Consider the following 20719-nt stretch of genomic DNA (forward strand, 5'->3'; position numbering starts at 1 on the left):
TACATTCGTAATTCTCGTTTAATTATTTTTATGATCTACAACGCAAAGTTTATTGATTTATAAATAATTAAATGTATTGACAAACATTGCATTATTTGCACACACATTATTCGTGTGAATATATATATGTTAGGTACACAGAGGAATGTACCAAAAATATATAGAAAATTAAGAATAGAGCACTACAAAGAAACGTAAAAATTTTTATTAAATATATGGAAAAATATTAAACATAATATTTTTAATATAAGATATTTTTAAAATTCACAGAAATCAATAATGTTACACTTTTGCATATGTGTATGTTGTGTTACAATTCATATGAAATCGTATAAAACATACAATTCGCTTTATGAAAGTTTATATTGAGCAAAATTTTTTCTTTAACAATTCAAATATATATTATGCAGATATTATGTATCTTAATTCTTTTAAATCTTTTAACATTCTGTGTAAGACAGTCTATACATTTGAGCGTTACAATGCAAACAAAAATAGACAGAATAATGTGAAAATATGCTGGTATAACAATTATTGTACAAGACAAAGATATAATTTAATAATTAAAATTATAAATTTATAATTCTAAAATTTATACAATGTAAATATAGATAAAGATTGCTTCATTATCACGAATTTTATACAACAACATAACTCAAAAAACAAAGTTTACCAAAGTTTAAATGTTCTAAATTATTAAAATTTTGTAATATTTTTTAATGCGATTTTGATAATGGTCTGGTCTACTAATTATAACAGAATATTAGATGAGTGTCATTAGTTCTTTATTGAATTAAATTTTCATTCTTCGCATCAAAATTCTTTCTTCGCAGACAACTTAAAAAAATGACAATTTTTTAGTTATGTTATTGTAACAAATAAGCGACATCTATGTATATATCGCTAATGTTATAAAATATTATTATATGCCTTAGAATTTAATAATTGTCACTGTACTTTCGCATGCAGTGTGTATGATGTATGAAACTTACAGTCTTCTTACTGTAGAACTAATAGTTTTATAAAAAAGTCGTACATTTTCTACAAAATAATACACCTTCTTCTTCTAACAGGTTCTGGAGGCTCTAAAGCTGCTAATATTGCTTCATCGAAGACATTCTTAAGTCCCTTCTGAAGGATGAAAAAAACAAACAGTTACAATATTAAAAAATTATTTAACAAATTAACTAAGTAAATAAAAAACTAACTAAATATTAATTATTAAATCTAATTTGCAATATTTAAGATTTTTATAAAAGGGGTTTTTGTGTTGTCTAAAAGAGAAGTTACCTGTGTAAGAGCGCTACATTCAACATATTTTACAGCTTTTAATTCCTTGGCAAGCTTTTCTCCTTGTTCACCCGAAATAGCTTTTTGTTTATTCTTTGCTAGTTTTTCAATCGTGGCTCCATCATCCCGTAAATCGATTTGTGTTCCGACCAATAGAAATGGTGTTTTCTGACAATGGTGTGTTATTTCTGGTACCCACTGATATAATATATAAAAAAATTATTAATAATAAAATGTTATATTTTAATTCTTTCATAGCCACAACTTTTACAAAGGATTAAGTTTTATATTGAGATAATTCTGAGTTTTCGAGATTGCTGAATACAAATCTGAAGTCAAAATAACAGAATTAAAAATGACGGATTCAATATGCAAATAAAAATTAATTTATTTAAATTGGAATATAAATCTTATATAACTTATTTAAAGTTTCTAAGGTTGCCAATTACAAATCTGAAGCGAAAATAACAAAATGTAGATAGTCCCACAATTTTGTTTACTTTCTAAAATGTGATCAATTGTCATTTGCCTGTTTGTTATAATTACTGACCACAAAAATCGGTTCTGACGCCTAAACAACGTAGATACACAAGTATATTATTTATTATCATTATGACTTCACTATTTAATATTTTTTAAATGATCATAGAAACATGTTAGTACACTTATAAGGTTAAAGGTAAAAAAAATAAATATTATATGCTTTGTATTCAAGACATTAGAAATATATCGTTCTAAGAAATTTTTCTTTTTTCACTATTGTAGATAAAATTATGAAATATAAAAAAATTTTATAGACATGAATTTTGTAGATTTTCCATACTTTTAGATAAAAAAATATTTATAAAATATTTAATATAAAATATGATACAATAAAGATTTCGAGATCGCAATGGAATCCATTCATAAATAAATATTTTTTTTCACAAGAAAATTAGAATTTCAATCATTTATATTTAAAAAATAGATTTTTTAAGATACTTTCTTTTATATTTTAATTTTTTAGTGTATTTATTGAGAAACAGCCTTCCCAGTAAAATTGCAAGGATTACCACTGACGTCGATCAGCCAAGTCGAGAGTTATTTGCAAAGTCGCCGTAGCGCAATTATTGACAATGCACCATCTCATACATCAACCGTCACAACGCCTAAATGTTACTAGTTAGAGTATAAATTAATACTCCCTTCATCTTGTTCTCCAGATCTGGCCCCATGTGATTTCTTTCTATTTAAACTTAAAGATCTGATTCGGAGAGAAGAAATTTTCATCGAATGAAAAAGTTATCATGGCTATCTACCTATAACGACTATTTTGTAGGCTTCGAGAAAATTATTTTTTCAAAAGAATTTAAAAAATTATAAATCTGCTTGTTTGATTGAAACTATATTGAAAAATAAAATCAAATTTTCAGTTTCTTTTGGAAATATTCGAATTTATTATTTTCTCAAAGCCTACAAAATAGTCGTTACAGGCACACAATGACATTAACTTCTTCATATAACAATAACTTCATATTTCTTTTAAATTGATTTTGCTAAAATTCCAATTTTTAAAAAATATTTTTTTCACGGTGTCCTTTATTGTATTATATTCTACATACACTAATATTTTTCATATGCACTATAGTATTTTTCATAATTTTTTCAAATTTTTAAAGGTGGGCATAATTTTTCATTTCTTTATTTTTCATTTATTTAAAATAAAAAAATGGATTTCTTACTATTAATTTTTTTCACCAAAATAAACCCTTTTATCTAAAAGTACGGGAAAAATTCTACAAAATACATGTCTTTAAAATTTTTTTATATTTAATAATTTTATCTACAATTGTAAAAAAAGAAAAAATTTTTTTAACAATTCCCAATATCTTAAATACAAGTCATATAATATTTACTTTTTTTACCTTTAACGTTATACAATAAATGTACTAACATGTTTCTATAATTATTAAAAAAATATTTAGCAGTTGATTTTTAGGTGGACCTTTGATTAGAATGTCCATATATATTATTTCATCGAAAAACATGCACACATTCATATATATATTATATATACATATGACCATTTAACTTATAATACATTTGGAATTGTAAAAATATTCTGAATTTGAAAGGCAGTTTTGTGTACAGTTTAATTACACATATAAACTGTTGCACGTATTTATTATAATAAAATTTATTATAATAAAAAAATACAAAAAAAATAATTTTTTGTATTTTTTTACAATCAAGTTAAAAGTTTAAGTTTATAATTTATAATGAGTCAGTAACTTTTCGACAAATTATTAGATTCAACCAAAAATTAAGTTTTTCATCAATTTTAAAATAACTATATTATATTGAAAATATTAAAATTAAAAATATACTAACTTTTTTACATGTTTTACTAAACTTTCCTCTTTAAAATGCGTCAAGGTAGATAATCATTAGGACTATTTGTTTCAAAGTTATTTCTTTCATAAATGGAAGATATATGTTCTGGTCACGAAAGATGATTAAAGATAAATATGACTATAAATATTACATTTACTACTTAATCCAAAAGTGACGCGTAAGTTTAACTTAGGGTGCGTTCGGGGAGACGCTATTAGCGCTATCAGTCCATCTTCATTATTCATTAAGAGTAGAACAAGGATAAACTGATGCTGATAGCGCTAATAGCGTCTCCCCGAACGCACCCTTAATGTTAGTAGGCGCGACCCAATAATTTCGACCAACATATGTTTTTATACATACATTTATTCTAAATAGATAATAACTAATAAGAAAATTCTCTAATAATTTAAAGAAACAAAAATGTTAATATAAAAAATAATCTTATTGTTATGTCGCTTTTCTTTTTTTCTCTTTTTTCACTTCTTTCTCTTACTTTTTTCTAAATCTATTTCGTTAAGCTTATAAAATTTATTATACCTTTTCTTTAACATTTTCAAATGATGATGGTGAAACAACTGAGAAGCATACAAGAAATACATCTGTTTGTGGATAACTTAATGGACGTAGACGATCATAATCTTCCTGACCTAAAAGAAATATTTAAAAACTTAAATAAATTATCTATACTAACATGACCATTTCTACTTTATTTTTATTTATTTATAATACAACTTGTTATATATATCATGTAAAATAATTTGATATAAAAAGTTGTACATTATTGTGTACTAATAACAATATTTACCAGCTGTATCAAATAATCCTAATGTATATGGCTCACCACCAATCATGACAGTAACTGCATAATTGTCAAACACTGTCGGAACATATTCCGATGGAAATTTATTCGTAGTATAAGAGATTAATAAACAAGTTTTACCAACTGCTCCATCTCCAACTACTACACATTTTATTGTCTGCATTTTAAGCTTTGCTAAATGCTGCCTGTAAAGAAATCGGAATAATAAAAATATTTCGCATAACAGCTTAATTATATCAAAAATATAATTAGTGAAAACAGATTGCAAAAATTTATTCATAATCAATTCTTGATTAAAAAATTTAATATTGCATTTACAATATTAAATGTTAAATGAGTGCAAACGTTTTGGGTTTCCAATAAATATTATAAAGATAAATTAAAGCTTTGTTTTCTATATCCAAAAGCAATTGATCTGTTAATATATAATTAAATGTATAATTAAATAATCAATTTTTTTCTGTTAAAATTTATGAATTTATATTCACTAAATTGCGTACGTTGTCATTGTTAAGCAAAAGAATTCTAGGGCACAGTTTTTCTTTAAAATTGAAATTACATTAAATCATTGAGCGCTCACTGATTCTTTAATATGATTAATTCTTATCTTTAGTTATTCTAGTCGCAACTATATGGCAATGATTTGAAATTGCCATTGATGGTAGGCGTTTTTGTCCCTGTTTATATGTACACGTAATAATTTACAAATTTTTGAGAGAAACAAATATTCAAAATAGTGTAAAAACATTTGTAATACATTCGGAGAGAATGCTGTACTAATTACAATCTGCGAAAAATAACAATATCGGTAGCTTGTACTAGTGTGCATTGCAAATTTTTTCAATACCATACATTCATCAATATCTTCTGTGAATTGGCATTAATTGCCATCTCTAATTCATTTGCCTATTCATTTGAAACTATAATTATGTTCTGGATATTCTATACATGTATTGCACGTATTGTATCCTAAATGAAAATCAGGACGTTACTAACTTTAAATGAGTAAGCATTCAATATTATCATATATAATCATACATTATTGTTCCTATGTGTATGTACATGAACCCTTTGCTCATTTTTATTTTTATTTACAAACTCTATGACTTATTCAAATTTATTTAATTTTCTTTTCTAAATGACAACTAATTATTATCTTTTTTAAATGAAATATGCTATATTAACATATCGGTCAGTGGAATAAAGAAATATTAGTTACATTTATAAAAAACCACTAAACTTTTGCCCTTGTCCAATATAATAACAAATATATTACAATTTATTTAGTTTATTTTATACTGTTTATCAATTTTATTTTTTGTTCTATTTTCTATAAATACATATAAATCGATTTAAGGATCGACTTTTCCGTGTAGTATTTATACGACGTCAAAACCGAGAAATGACATGATAAATTATTTACTGTGTTAGTTTTATTTTTTAGTTTTCTTTTAAAAATATAATAATTTCATAATCTTGACACATGTGAAATATAAAACAAACTTGACTGAAGCATTTGTCCAATATGTCATGTAGAAGTGTAAGATACTGAAATAATAGTACATTTGGTAAATGCACAATAACAGAGTCTGCACTTAAATCTAAATGACAAAAATTCGTTCCGTTTGTAAAATATTTTTTATGAATAACTTTTTAACAGATAATGAACGACGGCTAATATCTCTTAAAGATTTCGTAGAAGAATATATGTCAAGATCATCGGTGCGAGCTCTGTTACTTGCAAATTTACTGTACTTACATTGTTCGTTTCTGATATATAAACATCACACTGTGAGAAACCCAAGCCTTAATATTACATTTTAATAATTAAGTATAATTGAACATTTAGTTAAGAGGGTATTCTAGTCTAGCAAAAAAATCGATTTTTTCTTTTTACATATTTTGTAAGTATTTGGTATGTCTGCACAAAGATTTAGCCCAGATTGAAAGAATTTGCAAAATTAACAAAGTTATAGCACCTGATAAGTAATAATCTTTGACGCGCGTTCGACATGCGGCGCACAATAGAGCATTGTATCAGCATTTACATTTTGGGTAAGGTTCGAAAATCATTATTTTTGAAAGGTCTTATATTTGAAATAAACTTTCTAAAATACGATTGATTTTAATACGCCTGTAAAAAATTATTTCTCGACTCAATGTGGCTTCAAATGTTGAAGCAAGCAAATGCAAACCAAGTTATTTGTTATTTACATGCTTAAAAATCTTATATGCTAATTATGTTAATTTTGAAAATTATCAATGTGATAAAATGACTATTAGTCAGTAAATGGAGATATACATAAACTCCCAGCTTGTATCGCCCGTTCGGAATGGCGTTCAACTGACTTTGCTAGGCACAAAAATAAATTGCAGAGAGAAGAGAGTAGCTTTGAGACTTTTAGGGGCAGAAGGAAGATCCACTGTAAAGTCCTGAGTAAGTTGATTAATCATAAGTAATTATCTCCACGTAATCAATAAAAAACATACTATTTTTTTATTTGCTACTCCAAAAGATAAAATTGATTAATTTTATCCATTGATTAATTTTATCCTTTTTATCATAAAAATATGTTACTTTAAAAATCTACATTTACATATAATTACAATACATTTAAACAGTAGTTTCTTCGATATTGAATATTATCTTTTGACATCTAAATACCAAATATTAAATACAAATTCATAACAGAATATAAATAAAATCTGATATCAATCCAGACAATAAAATTGTGTTTTTCACCAGCAATTTAAAAGTAAAATACCAGCATCAAAGTTATCTTGTAGTATTTGCAAAAATAACATTGTGTGATTCTATAAATTATTATGATAACAGTACAAATTTTGAATTAAACAAATAAATTCACATCACAACAAAACTGTCATATTATATAAAGATATTAATTTGTCGATAAATGCAAACACAATTACAACTCTGATAGTAACATGTATTATGATTGCAACATTCCAACCATAGTACAGACACATTGTTATCTACAAAGTAATGAACATAATATCCTTTCATTAAAAAAAAATAAAGAAAAATTATATTTTATAAAACTATGATGGTTACATTCACTAGCACACAAGAAACAACGCCAGTAAGAACTTTGAGAATTAATCAATTAAACTTAATTATATGTGCAATAAAGTGCAGTGAACAGCAATCACAGATTATTATTGCGCGCAAACCTCTTTTATGTATGTGAATACGAAAGCTGCATCAATTATAATTGGCAAAGAATCAACATGTAGCCAATTGTCATCTAATTCGAGAATTTATTCATATATTGAACTGCAAAAATTGTATGTGGATTAGCGTAATTTCAGTGCTTTCCACCTTGGCTGATGTTAAATTTACTATGCAGACGCAAAAAGTAACCGGAAAGCTTCACGTTTAGTAGCACATCTGAACTCTGAAGAAATATTGTTTTTGGAGTCGCCATTTTGATCATTAAGTCAAATTCGCTCCTTCATATGATAAAAACATTCGGCACCAATATTTATGTGACGTTCGTGAAGTCGAATTCCCCGAAATCTTAGTATGTTAACGATGAGTGTAATGTGTGTAGTCAAAGGTATATACAAAATTTAAATTAAACACTCACGTAAAAACTGGGCGTCGACACTGTACTATGCTTTATTGTCACGAAATCTGTAGTTTCTTTAGATAGACACATAGACATGGCTTCGAAATGATATCATAGGTTTGTTCTCGTTGCCTACACTTTTACACTTCTACGAAAAGTATAAGTTCTCATTGGCTGGTTAAAAATATAAACCAATAAGAACTTATATTTTTCGTAGAAGTGTAAAAGTGTAGGCAACCAGAACAAACCTCATGATACTTTTAATATACCTAAAATTTAAGGGCGCCTTTCATGCTGACGTATGCGAAGGAATGACGCGACGCGTGACGCGCTCAGTGGAAACGCTCCCTAAGGGCCTAAACACATGAATAGCTGCGTTTCTCGATATTGACTGCATTAAAGACCTATAATCAAAGATGCGCCAATGGCCCCCCACCATGACTGCTATCTACCATCTTGTACCCATACGGTGACTGAATGGGGGCTGGGGTCGGGGGCGGGGGTTTGGAGTAGTGGAGATAATAAACAATGCGAGCCTGCTCCAAGTTGTACGCAGCCATATAACAGATGCAAATTTAATTTTTCTTGTTCTTCCTGAGTGTATCATCAAAATATAGCGACCCTCGAGAATGCAGAGATTGAATTACCTTATAATTTCTGACACATATTTCTTTAACCTATACTGCTCAACACAGAGCACTCTCCCCTCTTCCTCGCCCAGCGTGGGTACGCAATGGCGGATAAACCATGTGACTCAAGTGACCAATCAAAATTGTGTTTGCCATTGGCGAATCTTTGATTATAGGTCTTTAGACTGCATCACCACAGTATAAGTATATACAGTATGGACACCGAGCGTCGGCACCTTTGATGTAGTGAGTCCTTAGTCACATGATTTGCCGCCATGTTCAGGGTAGGACAGGCGCTTAAATTTGAATTTCTATTAAAATAATGCCTTATATTAAAATAAAAAATCTATTAAAAATTTTCTTAGGGCACATTCCAAAACCGGAGAATTTCACTGGAAATCTATAATATATTATACGTAATCTATAATATAAATAAAGTGTACTGTAGCGTAAAATTTTGAGTAAAATTTTTTAGTAAACACTTTCCTGTTCGGTCATATTACACGACAAATTTTATTTTTCAGACTTAACATTAATAATATAAAAATAATAAGTGCTTTTTATTTAGTAAAACGAATTCAGTTCTATCTGTCTTACTTATTAAATACCAAAAAATAGAACGATTTGTTATCGAATTTTATCACTAAGTAAAAAGTGCCCTACAATATTAACAAACTCATTCTTATAAATAATATTTTGTAAAAATAGTAATCTCATTATTGTATAAAATTTGTAAAAAAATATAAAATATACAGACACAAACTCATTTTATTTCAAAAATATTATATTGTATATACAATTTTAAAACCATAAAATATTGTGTCTTATGACATAAGTTTGATTTAATTTGTGAATAAAATTTAATTTTAATTTATTTGAGGAAATGCATCCAAGTATAACATATTTGTTTCAAAATGTTTTCAATTAATTTTTTAAATTTAATGCTGGATTCATAGTCAGTGATCGCAAAAATATGAATATATTAAGGGTACGGTCCCATGAAACGGATTATGCGGAAGTGGAACGAGCGGATCACCAATCGCGGGATCATTCTGATAGAACTCTTTCAAAGATTCCGTCGAAACGGTCCTGTGATTGGTGATCCGCTCGTTCCGCTTCCGCATAATTCACTTCATGGGACCGCACCCTAAGATTAATGCAAATCCGTTGAAAATGGGCAGAATTATATATGATGCTTATATATGAATCATTACCAATGTGAACACTTTTCGGCTATATATGAGTCATTAGAACGAAAGCACAAACTTTTGCATAAGTTTATATGCATAAAGAAATTGATTGGTTCGTAAGCAAATGTGTAAGAAAATGAATTAATCAAAGAAAATAATTTCTTTATACATACACTTATATAATTATGCAAAAAAGTTTTCCGCCTTTATCAGTGAACTATTAACTAAGAATTTGCCATTGCTCTACTGGATTTTGTGAATGAACTCGAATGAACGGCGTTTAATACTTATTTCTTGTATTATTTACTTTCAATCGATTTAAAATACTCAACGTATTATTAAACTTGAATGAAGTAACTATACATATGCAGGCTATTGTTAATTAAAACATACTATTTTTCATACCGTTATTTTTCATAAAAAATTTTATCAACAAGTTTTGAGCCATTTTAATAAAAATTGTATTACAAAAAAATCAATTAAAATTAATTAACGAAAATTGTTTTGTTTATTTATTTGATTGACCAAAGTATTGTTAGTAAAAAATCTTGTTTTCTTCCATTGCTTATATTTTGTAAACTATTGACGTTTCGACATTTTTAATACTTTTTACTTCAGTTTTTTACGAGAAATAATGCTGTGAAAATAGTCGTTAATTAACAAATATCCTGCATAGATTACCATTTCATTCCCTAAATATGATCATATTTTCTTGAAATTGGTAATTGAACATTTACCCTCCAAATATGATCATACTTCTTTGAAATTGGTTACTGAAACAAAAATAAATAGATTTGTAATAATTGTTTAGCATAATTATAAATATATTTATATTATACTTTAACAGTTTAATACAATAACATAATATATAATAAATATATAAATGAATACAAATTAGTATTTCTTTCAGTCATGACGCAAAATAATTATTTTTTTTCGACCATTTTGTGACTTAAATCGTCTGTTAATAAATTTTAACGTATAATATAATCGTACTCTAGCAAACAGTTTTATTAAATATTCTTGTGGAAAATGCGGGCAAGGAAGAACTAATTCTACTTGCCTAAAAAGTTGAACAAACTTATTAACTATAAATGGTTGCAAAATATATTCTTCAATGTTCTCAAAAAATAAGTCTTCTAAAGTTTTAATATATTTAATAAAATTATTGTTTGGCATACATAAATTACCAAAAAAATTATCAGTAGTACTATTATACGCTCTAAAAAAACAATAGTATGACGTGTCATTTAAATCTACATACTCTTTGCTGTAATTTAAACATAAATTGCATGAATGTTTTTCTAAACATTTTTTAATTAGGTATCCACAAATATATCGAAACGCATCTTGTTCATTAATATCTATTTGGCGATAATCACATTTATCTAAAAGTACAGGTACAGGTTGATCATCGTCTACTTCATTTTCAGTAATATTTTTACATTGCGCTGCAAAGTTTATTACAGCCGTTAACATTTCATCATTATCTTTTTGACAATTCCCTGTTCTTAGCGCACAATAGTTTACGGAAAAAAGTTTTTGAAAAGAATAATAAAACTGAATGGGTGTCGGGTTAAAAGCATTTCCATTCATATTTCTAATTTTTCCAAAGAAGTTTTCTAATGAGTCCTGATTAAAACGACGCATGAATAAAAATTTTATTTCCGTAGCAGTAGCATGCAAATAATCCCACATTTTTAAAAGGGAATTTATATTCTGATAGCAATACTTGATTACTCTGACTTTCTTAGAAATATCAAGTCCCTGTTGTGTAAATACTGTTAAATCACTTAAATATTTTTTCATTTTTGACAAAAATTCCATTTGATAATCATTACCACTAAAAGCTTGTTTATATTTTACCGCATGAAAAACTGTAGATGAATTAAATATGTCAAATAAATCATTCATATTTTGAACAAAATTACATGTAACAAGGGCCTCAGATGAAATACTACCGGAAATTACTAATTTATTTAAAGCAGCAGCTACTGTAGCACTTAAAATCTGTGTTGCATAACGAACTTTCATTCTTTCGAAATTAGTGGGATTAATATGTGAATCTGTTATTTTGGGTGCTAATCTATTTTCTTTATTTTTATCTATATCATACATTTTTCTTATGTACTCCCATGAAATTAATTTTCCATTATCTTTAATATTATTTTTCATAAAATTATTTCGAATGGCTTTTACAATGTGTGGTGGGTCAACAAAATAAGCTATTTGCTGATTATTAACAACAAAAAATGGTGATTCTATTGTAACATTTAATGCTTGTGCTGCATTCATAAAATTTTGTCCCATATCAGTTACAAATGCCATAACTATAAAACCAAGTTCTTGCAATTTTGTTATACTCTGCGTTATAATGTCTTTTAATCTAGTAGTAGGAAACGTGGAATTTAGAAAAAAATAACCTATAGGTTGCTTCCAGTTCACGCACATACCTCTAAGCATCAAAACCGCAACATTACATGCTGGTAATGTTGATTTTCCTTCACCCAAATCTTCAAAACCATATACCGTATCTTGATTAATATTATAAAATAAATGTGACTTTAATGACGCTTCATCCATGCACAATATACAATATTTATCAAGATTAGTTTCAAAATTAGATACTTTAGCCTTTAAAATGTCAAATACATTATTTTGTAATCCAGGAAAAATTTTTATGTTTTCAATCATGCGTCGCAAAGTTCTTATGCTAGGCAAGTAAAACTGTTGCGAAAGAGTTTCATAGGTTTTGCGTCCACTAAGATATAAATTTAAGCACATTTTTTTAAATTTAAAAGAATATTTCCTACCCTTTGACGGTTTTTGAGTTAAATAGACTTGAGCTTTCACAAAAGTCGCAATAGACGGTGGTAGTAATTGATCTGTTGCATCACAATATTCTGGCAGAGAGAACTTCTTACTGTTCTTTGTATAACTTGCTTTCTGTTGTTTTAATTGTTCCTTAACTTTTCGTAATTTTCTTTGTAATAAATGGATTTTCTTTTTCAATTTCGTTTTTTCAATTCGCGGTGAATGAATAGATAATATGCGATCTGTTTTTATTTTCTTCTCTTGTCTAATAGATGATTGTTCAGTTTGTACTTCTTGATTTCTTCGATTGTCTTGATCGTCTTGATCTATAATAATGTTTACATCCTGATCTGTAACTTTATAAATTATTAAATATTTAAACTATTAAATATTCAATAACAATATATAATTGTTAGTGTAAACAAAAAATACCCCAAAAAGTTAAAAGAATTAATAAAAGTAAAAAGAATTTAAAATTGTTAAAAACTCACCATTACATGGAGAATATAACTGAGTATCAGAAATTAATGAAGAGTTATGTACTTGAGTTTCTATATTTTCGTTTTCTATGTTTAAATTTATTGCAAGTTTTGGAACTGCGTGTGATTGAAGGCGATTCTTCAAATCATTTAAGAACATCGTAGAATCAAAATGATTTCCACAAACTCGGTATGTTTTATATAAATTCTCTGTTGGAACTTCAATTGTACGTCCGCAATTTTTTAACCATAACTTACATCTGACAAATGGAAATAGATACATATATATATATTATATTATAAAAAATAGGTATAGGTATAAAAAATCTTTGACAATTACAACAAGGTAATAAATTAATGAAAAAACAATTATTTTACCTTTCTTCATCTTTCGGGAAACGAAAAAAGCTTAACCCAGGTACTCGTCCCGAAATATTTGGACAGTTATGCATAGTACAACTGTGCCCACCTCTAATCATTTTATTGCTATTGTGTGTTATTTTATGTTAGTTTTATTATAGAATTATTGGTATGTGTATATGTGTGTATGTGTAAATAAATATGTACATAAAATATTTACTAATAACCTTATATGTCGTATGTATACACTTATAGAGGCCGCCATATTCCTGGTAGGATGAACTAACGCATGCGCATTGAAAATTGGGTACTACTAAAAAAACTTAGTGTCCATACTGTATATACTTATACTGTGGCATCACTGCCAGTACTCTTTTCTCTTTTCTTTTTTGGCTTGTGAGACAAGTGGTCTGTTCTTTCTAGCTGCACTGTTGTACTGGTGCAATAAGTTAAAGTAAGACAAGTATATTTTTTCTCATTCTAACTTATTGCACCAGTGCAACAGTGCAGCTAGAAAGAACAGACCAAAGTATATTTTTTTCATTCTAACTTATTGCACCAGTGCAACAGTGCAGCTAGAAAAAACAGACCAAAATGCTCGGTCTATTATACTTACTATGGCTGCGTTTCGATATTCACTGCCAGTACTGAAAATCTATAGTTTACGTCGCATACACTGTAGAATTTCAGTACTGACAGTGAATATCGAAACGCAGCCTATGTCTATAGGTATCATTCTATCCTTGTCTCACATTTAACGAACAACAATAGGTTTGTTTTTTATTCCTGTACTGCTGCACTAGTGCAATAAGTTAGAATGAGAAAAAATATATTTGTCTTATTCTAACTTATTGCACCAGTGCAGCAGTGCAGGAATAAAAAACAGACCTAATGATAGAATGATACCCGAGGCACTCGGAAGACTCAGATGATGTTTCCGAACGCAGCCCTACTATCGCGACACCGCCTGTAATTCTTTACTCTTTGGGTAGTTGGGGTTCTAACTGTTCTAAGTGTGAGAGTTATTGCTTGAAAGTTAATGTATGTAAAGTTGTATTGGATATTAAAATCAACTGTAATATTTATATAATAATAATTAATGCATTTTTCGTAAGTTTTTATTAATTGAGAAAATCCAAAATGCCTTTGCCGGCAGCATTAGCTGCACGTCTTGCAAAAAGAGGATTAATCAGTGGATCTGAAAAGCATGGTACATTTACTTTTCAAAATATAATTGAACACTATTATTGTTATAATTTTCGTGTATTAAATTAATTTCTTTCTAGTTAAAAATAATTATATGAATCATAAAGATTATATTGTTGTATATTTTTGTAATGTTAGGTTATACTAATATTTTTATAGAATCTGGGAAGAAAGAGCCCAAAAAGAAGGTGCATGAAGAAGTTATAGCTGAAGATTATGATAACACAAAAGAAGAGATTAATCAAATTGATATATCACAAAAATTTATGGTAAATATAACTAAATTAATAACAGCAAAATCTAGTGAAACAAACAGGCTGTTTTCTGGCTACGTACACTGTGTTATAGAAACCTAATTTATTAATTATATATCATCTTAAATAATATTTTAGAGAATAGCTAATAAAATGGTTTTGTTTAATAGAGTACACAACTGGAAAGCATCTAGAATATATTGTTAATTTTTGATAACAGAAAGGAAAAAATTTTAGATATTTTTTAACTAGCATATAAAGTTCTAAAATGTCCGAATTATTTATTATTTTAAAGGTTATTTAAGTGGAATTAAGTAATGTATTAAGGCCATTGCGCGTACATTTTCTTAATCGTAATCGTAAGAAATTGAGCAATACGATTGGTTAATTCAGTCGGTTATGACTAATTTGAGCAATGTGATTGGTCGAAATCTTACGATTACGATTAAGGAAATGTACGTGCAATGGCCTTTACTTATCTGTGAGAAGAGCAAAATAAAGCCTTTGGCACACGATACGATTTTTCATGCTAGATTACATACGAGGAGTCTTACTACATATCCTCATTGGCTTACAATTGGTGACATAATCATCCGAGCCAATCAGGACACGTATTAACGTGCCTCGTATGCGATCGAGCATGAAAAATCATATTGTGTGCCGAAGGCTTAAGTGATTAAGAGTTTAATAATTCAATCAAACACAGAATAATTTGTTTGCTTTTAAATTCTTGTTTAATAACAAACATACTTTTCAAATTATATGTGTTTAACCAGTAATTTAGGTGTGATTATTAGATAAAAAAATATTTCAATTAAAAGTTACGTTAAGATTAAATTATTTTAAGTTAAATTAAAAACCGCAGTTAAAAAAAGTTAATCTTAAAAAGCCATAATTTAAGTTAGATTACTAAAATAAATCATGAAATATATTTACTTTTTATTTATAAATTAAGTTTGTATAAAATAAACAAATTCTTATGTGGAAATATACTTTTTCTTTTAAACGGATAAACTTTTAACTTGGGAAAAATTTTAAAAATTAATGTTTTTTTAAATATCTAGTTACAGTTCCAAATTTAATCACATTAGCTAAAATAACTTAAAATTTTTTAAAAAGTTAAGTTATGTACTTTAATTTTATTTTTAACTTTTAACTTTTTAATTTTATTAACCTTTAACTTTTTAACTAGTTATTATCCAACCTTGACAATTTACATCTCAAGATGTATTCTTTATGTAAGTCAGAACTTAACATTTGTCTTTTATGCAGAATTTATAATATCTGACAATGTCTACAAATTGCTGTCAGAAATATGATAAAGCCTGCTGATATATTAAAAGATTAGCAACATTACCACAAGTCAAGCAGAATTTGTAGTTTTTACTCAATTTCTATTATCAATCTTCTGACATATTATATTAGCAAGTTTTTTTGACAGATCTTGAACATGACAAACAGATTGAATAGGATCTGCAGTTAAAAACTAATTGAATTCTTGCCAATCTGCTAGCAATGCTATCAATATTTCTGTATCTTGGAATTTCTATTTACACAATAATATAACGAATTCAATTTTGTAATTAAAAAATGGTTTAATTATTTAAAAGATGTTTTATTTATTTAGGGTTACAATGGATGTCCTAACAAGTATAACATTTACCATGAATGTACAAAAAAATGTAAAGAATTATGGGGAATGGGACATATGCAACCTTCAGATAAATATTTGAAGCAACAAATGAGATTAATTCAAAAATATCCATTACCTGAAACTTGGAAAGCTGTTTATGATCCTGGATCGTAAGTAATGATATTTTCTTTGTTTTTAGAAATAAATCTTTTTCAAGAATAGTCAAGATTGACTTTTTATTTTGCAACTGTTTAAATATTGTTGCATTAACAATAATTCGTAGCCGTTTTATTTTTGAAATAAAATTGAAATAATATATAATATTGTTCAAGAAAAAAGTCCTTTTTTTCTCCAAAATATGGTACTACAGAAGATTTTTTCACACTAAACACACTGCTGTTGCCAGAATTTGTATCACATTAGGATATTAAGTAAATTAGACGAAATATATAAAATATAATTTTAATTATTTACAACATTTTTTTACAGTAAAAAACTTGTTTTCAAATGCCAAGTCAACAGCATCTAAAAATATTTAAAAGCTTTCAAGTAAATTTTACAAAAACATCTCCAAACCTGCACTTTAACAGAGTGTGTTACTGTGCGCTGAAGAATCTTATTGTGCTTCATTAATCGATAAAGGAGACCATGCCAAGAAAGACGATTTGTTTGTGAAGTAAACATTGTTCCAATCTTGATTTAAATTTTCCCTTGTTCATGTTAGTCGTTTGGTTGCTTTTTAATAACAGTTTCTTTAAGGTAGATTAAAATGACATCTTTTTCACATAGGCGACTTCTAATATCATTTAAAGCAACATTAAATCCTTTCTGGGGGAGTCTCGATTGGAATTGACGCAAGGTAAAATTAAGATTGTTTTGAAAGAGAAGCAAGATCGCTTTATTCTCCTTCCGTATTTCTGGCAGGTTCTTCACATTTAGGCCAATCAAATTAGTTTAAAACACTTCGGAAAAATTCCTCTTGCAGTGGACTTAAAATGTTCTTTGGCGTGTAAATAATTATGATAGAAATGTTTACCTTATTATAGTTTCTTCTAGACAACATCGTTTATTTAACAATTAAAACAAAAAAATCGATTTTTTCGAATAACTTTTAAAATGTAAACTTTTATAAAAAAAGTAACTGCGCCTTTCTTGTTGAACAGACTATAGCTTGTGATAACACCAAAACAAGATCGATACAATTATATGTGTTTTGTATAATTAGACTATAGACAATAATGATACTAATGGATTAGGCAGTACGTATGTGTAGTATATAGCAAATAGCATTTAACATATGATTCAACATTACATCTTTTAAATTAAAAAAATGTTAATTAAAAATTAACACTAAATTTTTTAAAGAAAAAATTATGAATATTATCGAAATTATGAATATTACTGATATATAGACTTAAAAGTCTTCTTCCCACTTACAAATTATTATACCTTGGACATTTTAGAATTTTCGTTGGACGTATTAGAATTTTCTTTTCAAAATGTTAGAAAAAATTTCTTAATAAGAAATCTCGCGCCAGTTTAGAAACACTGTAAATACATTATCATTTTATTATATATACATATTAAATATATACACACAAAATTTTTTCCGCAATCAATTATTTACAGTTTTTTCTTTTTTTTGGGAAAGGGAGAATTTTAAAGATGCTTTTGAACATCAATATTTAGCTAATATCTGCATTTCAAGACTGACAAAATTGTTGACGCGCAGTTTGTACGAACTAAGAATATTAAATTAATAGAAAAATTATATTTAGCGCAAGATTCGCTGTAGATCGAAATAGGCGATTTTAACTTTTTCTTTATGTTCAAAACAATTTTAACTTTATGTTCCACATTTATATATAATTTTTAATTTGTATGAAACTTCGTAAAATTCGTAAAAAATTTAGAACGTTGAGACTATTATTTAAGATTCATCGTATGTGTGTATACGTGTGTGCGTGCATATGTGCGCCTGTGCGTTAAAATTCAAACAACTGTAAGTGATGAAAAAATTTAGAGAAGCGTTAGGTAAATTTGAAATCGGATTCCTGGTTCCACAGGCTCTCTCATCGCTACAGCATATTGTTTCAACTGCTCTTATTTTGTTCACTTTTAAGTCGCTAATTGATTAAAACCTTACGACTCTGTTATTAACCGACAAGAGTCTTCCGAATCCAAATATCTTACACAGTCATAATTTAAGAAAAATAAGTTATACGATTATAAACTAAAATTTATTTCAAAGCTTTGAATTATATTTTTAAAATGCTATTGATTTTTTTTTTAAATCAGGTTTTCTGTCATAAGAAATCTTCAGAGTATGTACTACTGGGCACTACAGGCATTTAGTGTTAAATAAAAAAAAAAAATTTATCTGTTTATAGTGGACAACATTATTATTGGGATTGGTCATCTGACTTGGTATCTTGGTTACCACCTGGCCATCCAAAATGTCAAATATCACAACCTGCATCTCAGTTACGCGAAGAATTGCATTTAAAAGCAGGAGATCAAGATGATAATATGTCCAGTGATGATAGTACTAGTGATCAAGAACAAATGGAAGTTAGTCATTTTTTTATAACATTATTTTGCAACTTATAATTTTATAATATATTAATATTATATTAATTATTATTTAGGTAGAAGAAAGTGAACCTCTCAAAAAAGATAGAAAAATAGAAAATCGTACAAAATATAAAGGACCAGATAGTAAAAGAGCTTATAGATCTGATAGAACTGATAATAAAGATACTAAAGATCGTACTTTAGATCCTATGGATCCAGCATCCTATAGTGATATTCCTAGGTACATCCATTTATATTTATGTTTACAGAATAATATGTATACTTATAATTTTTATTTACATGTAATTGCATTACATGCAGGGGGAAATGGTCAGATGGATTGGCTAAACATAACGAAGCTAAAACTGGGGCTGATACAACCGCTTCAGGTCCTCTTTATCAAATGAGGCCATATCCTAGTCCAGGCGCGGTACTTCGCTCTAATAGAGCTAATAAAGCAGAATCGGAATCGTCCAATAAATCGAAAGTTGTGTTTCCCGAAAAACCAGAATAAATACACATTGTGATAATAATGACTTAATTTTATGTGATTATAATAATGTATTTAATGACAAAAAAATTCATGCTGTATGAGAGAACGTTTTATTATTGTAAAATATATATCATACTTTTAGACTGAAAACATGCTTTGTAATTTTTTAAATATTTTTTGTATATATTTTCCAATTTGTTGAATTTTTTAATGAAATTTTTATTGGAAGAGATTTTTATATTTTACTTTTTTATTTTTATATCGATAGTCAGAGTTATCACAACGGCTAACATGTAAATTAACATCAAGGCTAACAAGAGATTTACATTGGCTGCCCTGTGCTGTCCTGGTAATTCTGACCGTCGTCTCGTCTAATCGCGTGCAGGTTGGTGAAATTGGCCCCATTGTCGTTGCTCGTAAAAAGTTTGGCCAATCATAGTTGATCTTAGAGAATAATAATGCAAGGTTTACAATGTCGGAGTAATGAAGTAAGGAGTAAGAAGTAAGAAATATGAAATGAGATTTGCCCATTTCGTTTACTCCCGGTGTCCCGGTTTTTAATTAGTCAATTGTTACTCTTACTCCTTACTCCATTATGGTATATCCACACAAACTTACTTAAACGCATAAGCATATGCATAAGGAATTCGATTGGTCTATTTTCTTATGTAAATGCTTGTAGACCAATCAATTTTCTTATGTATATGCTTATGCGCTTATGCAAATTTGTGTGGATATACCATTACTCCTGCTGACATTGTAGAGACATCTTAATACGTGTTCTGATTGGCTCGGATGATTATGTCACCAATCGTAAACCAATGAGGATACGTAAGCCTTCGGCACACGATACACGATTTTTCATGCTAGATCGCATATGAGGCGTACTTACTACGTATCCTTATTGGCTTACGATTGGTGACATAATCATCCGAGCCAATCAGGACACGTATTAAGATGCCTCGTATACGATTTAGCATGAAAAATTGTATCGTGTGCCGAAAGCAGTAG

At 28.0% G+C, this 20719-nt stretch overlaps 2 protein-coding genes and 1 long non-coding RNA gene across 6 annotated transcripts; 2 read left to right on the forward strand and 1 right to left on the reverse strand.

The window, feature by feature from the left end:
• Positions 1 to 8237, reverse strand: LOC118644791 (cdc42 homolog). Of its 4 annotated transcripts, none has more exons than XM_036284340.1 (6): positions 8095 to 8168; positions 7679 to 7781; positions 4472 to 4671; positions 4204 to 4313; positions 1291 to 1488; positions 1 to 1131 (listed from the first exon to the last, which is right to left on the reverse strand). In XM_036284340.1, the coding sequence occupies exons 3-6, from the start codon at positions 4647 to 4649 to the stop codon at positions 1042 to 1044; spliced, it is 576 nt and encodes a 191-aa protein (XP_036140233.1). In that variant the 5' UTR covers positions 4650 to 4671; positions 7679 to 7781; positions 8095 to 8168; the 3' UTR covers positions 1 to 1041. The 4 variants fall into 4 exon arrangements, with proteins under 4 accessions (XP_036140233.1, XP_036140234.1, XP_036140232.1 ...); XM_036284341.1 differs by lacking the exon at positions 8095 to 8168 and adding an exon at positions 7869 to 8088; XM_036284339.1 differs by lacking the exon at positions 7679 to 7781 and having other exon boundaries at positions 8095 to 8237.
• Positions 8238 to 14520: 6283 nt separating this feature from the next.
• Positions 14521 to 19858, forward strand: LOC105832975 (polyglutamine-binding protein 1). The gene is made up of 6 exons (XM_012674377.3): positions 14521 to 14758; positions 14914 to 15023; positions 16636 to 16811; positions 19032 to 19212; positions 19290 to 19456; positions 19537 to 19858. The coding sequence occupies exons 1-6, from the start codon at positions 14689 to 14691 to the stop codon at positions 19727 to 19729; spliced, it is 897 nt and encodes a 298-aa protein (XP_012529831.1). The 5' UTR covers positions 14521 to 14688; the 3' UTR covers positions 19730 to 19858.
• Positions 16823 to 19016, forward strand: LOC118644778. Its single transcript, XR_004962550.1, has 2 exons — positions 16823 to 17317; positions 17431 to 19016. It is a non-coding gene; the product is annotated as an uncharacterized LOC118644778 (long non-coding RNA).
• Positions 19859 to 20719: the final 861 nt, after the last annotated feature.

Source organism: Monomorium pharaonis, chromosome 3, assembly GCF_013373865.1.
Source record: "Monomorium pharaonis isolate MP-MQ-018 chromosome 3, ASM1337386v2, whole genome shotgun sequence".
In the NCBI taxonomy this organism is placed as follows: domain Eukaryota; kingdom Metazoa; phylum Arthropoda; class Insecta; order Hymenoptera; family Formicidae; genus Monomorium; species Monomorium pharaonis.

What these genes read in the sequence shown, in the direction of transcription:
- LOC105832975 (XM_012674377.3), top strand. Translation starts at nt 14,689, where the DNA reads ATGCCTTTGCCGGCAGCATTAGCTGCACGTCTTGCAAAAAGAGGATTA. An exon ending in GTGATCAAGAACAAATGGAA is followed by an intron (nt 19,213 to 19,289) that starts GTTAGTCATTTT and finishes ATTATTATTTAG; the next exon opens with GTAGAAGAAAGTGAACCTCT. An exon ending in TCCTATAGTGATATTCCTAG is followed by an intron (nt 19,457 to 19,536) that starts GTACATCCATTT and finishes CATTACATGCAG; the next exon opens with GGGGAAATGGTCAGATGGAT.
- LOC118644791 (XM_036284339.1), bottom strand. Translation starts at nt 4,649, where the DNA reads ATGCAGACAATAAAATGTGTAGTAGTTGGAGATGGAGCAGTTGGTAAA. An exon ending in TTGAAAATGTTAAAGAAAAG is followed by an intron (nt 1,489 to 4,203) that starts GTATAATAAATT and finishes ATATTATATCAG; the next exon opens with TGGGTACCAGAAATAACACA. An exon ending in AATGTAGCGCTCTTACACAG is followed by an intron (nt 1,132 to 1,290) that starts GTAACTTCTCTT and finishes TTCATCCTTCAG; the next exon opens with AAGGGACTTAAGAATGTCTT.